This window comes from Osmerus mordax, chromosome 2 (assembly GCF_038355195.1).
Source record: "Osmerus mordax isolate fOsmMor3 chromosome 2, fOsmMor3.pri, whole genome shotgun sequence".
In the NCBI taxonomy this organism is placed as follows: domain Eukaryota; kingdom Metazoa; phylum Chordata; class Actinopteri; order Osmeriformes; family Osmeridae; genus Osmerus; species Osmerus mordax.
Genome location: NC_090051.1, coordinates 2143362 through 2146446, shown reverse-complemented (window position 1 = coordinate 2146446; position 3085 = coordinate 2143362). Strand labels below are relative to the sequence as shown.

The 3085-nt window shown below is 47.9% G+C and overlaps 1 protein-coding gene across 1 annotated transcript; it reads left to right on the top strand.

Annotated features, from left to right (window-relative positions):
• Positions 1 to 1867: 1867 nt before the first annotated feature.
• On the top strand, positions 1868 to 2464 carry LOC136959573 (stonustoxin subunit beta-like; the record flags this gene model as incomplete). The annotated part of the gene is made up of 1 exon (XM_067253955.1): positions 1868 to 2464. A coding segment is annotated over one exon (597 nt), but the record flags the coding sequence as incomplete, so codon positions are not given.
• Between the last annotated feature and the right edge of the window lie 621 nt (positions 2465 to 3085).

The following is a 3085-nucleotide window of genomic DNA, read 5'->3' as shown; positions in this document are numbered from 1 at the left end:
ACTTAAAACCGGAAGCCAGTAGCAGACATTCGCTGCAGCACTAACTCTTTTTACATTTAGTAACTTTACATTTAGTCATTTAGCAGACGCTCTTATCCAGAGCGACTTACAGTAAGTACAGGGACATTCCCCCGAGGCAAGTAGGGTGAAGTGCCTTGCCCAAGGACACAACGTCAGTTGGCATGACCGGGAATCGAACTGGCAACCTTCGGACTACTAGCCCGACTCCCTCACCGCTCAGCCAACTGACTCCCTGCTTTTTAGCACAAGCCACGATTCAGGAGCAGCGGCAGACTTCGATGGAGGTCAAATTTGAAACACGATTGAACGCTTCTTTTCTTACCGGCTGCCTCTCCAGACTCCGTAGATGATCCCGATTGCGCAACACTCCATGCACGCAGCGCGAGCTATTCTCAGCGTTCCCTGTGGCGTTTCGAACACTTCTTTCTTTTCTGCTTTATACCTACTTAGGCACCTGTTACCCTTTGTTGCACGTGTGTTCCGCTGCTGCGTCTCGTTGGTCCACAGTGAAATTGTCACCTCCCTTCTTTCTGTTTTCCCCGTGCATTTTCTCTAAACCCCAAAGTAAAGTTCAAACTCATCTTTGACTTGACATCTACTCAGGCTACACATCCTTTTCCCATCATAAGTTTGCCAAACCACTTCTCCCAACATATTTCCTCTTGTTCTGGTTTAATCAAGTTTAGAGTGGAGTTTTATGAACTGCGTAGTAGTCAGCCATCTTAGGCCCAACAATCTAACCTGGTGTAACCCTGCCTAGGTTGCTTGCCTAGCTGTCCCATAATTAATCTCCCACGACACCGTCTAGTGCCAAACTACTGAAACACTTGCTCATACACATACACTCATCACTTGTGCTTTAGTACTATTATTATTATTACTATTATTATACTGCCAATACATCCTGAATCAACACTTTAAAATAGATTAAAAGTCATTTTAATGAGCAATTCATTCATTTGGAAGAGAGTAAAAGGATTTGGACTGATGACTGGATGTGTGAGTGTTTCATGGGGTAACACAAGTGATGAGTGTGTGTATGAGCAGCAAGTGTTTCAGTAGTTTTGCCCTAGACAGCCTCTCATAGATCCCACCCTCTCCTCTCCCTCACCACTCCCCTCTCCTCCTGTCCTCCCCTCCTTCCTCCTCCACTCCCTTCTCCCCCCGCTCCCCTCTCCTCCTGTATTGACCTCCTCTCCTTCTCTGTCCTCTCTGCTCCTCCTCTCTCCTCCTCTGTCCTCCTCTCTGCTCTCCTCTCCCCCTCCTCCCTCACCTCTGCTCCCCTCCTCCCTCTCCTCTCCTCCCATCTTCCCCTCCTCACTCTCCTCCCCTCTTTCCCTCCTCCCTCTCCTCCCCTCTTCCCCTCCTCCCTCTCCTCTCCTCCCCTCTTCCCTCTCCTCCCCTCTTCCTCTCCTTCTCTCCTCCCCTCTTCCCCTCCTCTGATCTCCTCCACCCCACTGCCCCTCTTCTCCTCTTCTCTTTTCCTCTCCACCTTTCACCCCCTCCTTACCTAAGCTCCAGAACAGAAATAGAGATAGAAAGAGAGTGAGAGGAAGGGTAGAGAGAGAGAGAGAGAGAGAGGGGGGGGGGGGGGGGGGAATAAATGTGAAGGGAACAGGAGGAGAATAGTAAAATGGAGTGATGGGGGCATATCAGGGGTAAGGAGATGAGAGATTATGTCTTTGGAGGGAGAGAGAGGAAGGGAGAGAGAGAGAGAGAGAGAGAGAGAGAGAGAGAGAGAGAGAGAGAGAGAGAGAGAGAGAGAGAGAATGAAAGGGGGAGGGCAGGAAGAGGGAGACATTCTAATGTGAATGATGATGATCAGTAATATATTGTGTCTTGGTCTCCCCCATCAGATGCCTGTGAGCTCACACTGGACCCAAACACAGCACACAGAGAACTCTCTCTGTCTGAGGAGAACAGAAAGGTGACAAGGAGGAGAGAGAAGCAGCCGTATCCTGATCACCCTGAGAGATTTGACTACAGTCCACAGGTGCTGTGTAGAGAGGGTCTGTCTGGGCGCTGTTACTGGGAGGCAGAGTGGAGTGGAGGACTGGTTAATATAGCAGTGACATATAAAGGAATCAGCAAGAGAGGAGTGGGCGATGACTGTGTGCTTGGAAACAATAACAAGTCCTGGAGTCTGAACTGTGATGATAACAGTTACTACTCTGCCTGTCACAATAATAAGAGCACTGACATACCTGTCCCCCCCTCCAGCTCCCACAGAGTAGGAGTGTATCTGGACTGGCCAGCCGACACTCTGTCCTTCTACACAGTCTCCTCTGACACACTGACCCACCTGCACACATTCCACAGCACATTCACTGAGCCCCTCTGTCCTGGGTTCAGGGTTTATAACTCCTCCGTGTCCCTGTGTCAGGTAGAATCGCCCACACACACTCTCACACACTGTGCTCAAATAGATGTCATTGAAGATTGAACTGTATACAGTTGGAATTGATATACCAGTGTTTGTAAATATTGCTGTGTGTAGAATGTTTGTTTTGTTTTAATTGTTGACAAACAACAATCCTGTCTTTGATCTCAGTTCCACTGAATGTGATCAACTAAATAGTGTTTTACTGATTAAATAAGGAGAAATAAAGATGTTTTATACATGATGATAGAAGACATGCTTCGTGTTTGTTGGTGACCCAGTGGCCTTAGACACACGTTAGGGCAGATTTTGTATGTACTTGAAGCTTGAGTCTCCGTGAGGTCAAGAGGTCATGCAGCGAGGCCCCACTGAGAGCGAATATAGACTGGGGAACGCCCTCGAGCCCAGACTCTTAGGAGACAGTAAGAGAGGAAAACATGCACTAATAAGGGACTTACATGAGTAACGACTTGTTCAGAATCTATCCTATCAGTTGGCGTCACAGAACAGCAAATTCTTCAGCAAAGGGAGTCAGCAGGTGAGCAGACCTTGATTGTCATTTTTGAATGGTTCTATTAACTTCTGCTTACCTGTGGTCCAAGAGGTGTTAAGAGCACGAACCTGTTCAAATCTATAAAGGGGGAATTGATGATTTATGTACAGAGAGAAGGCAAGAGGCACGAC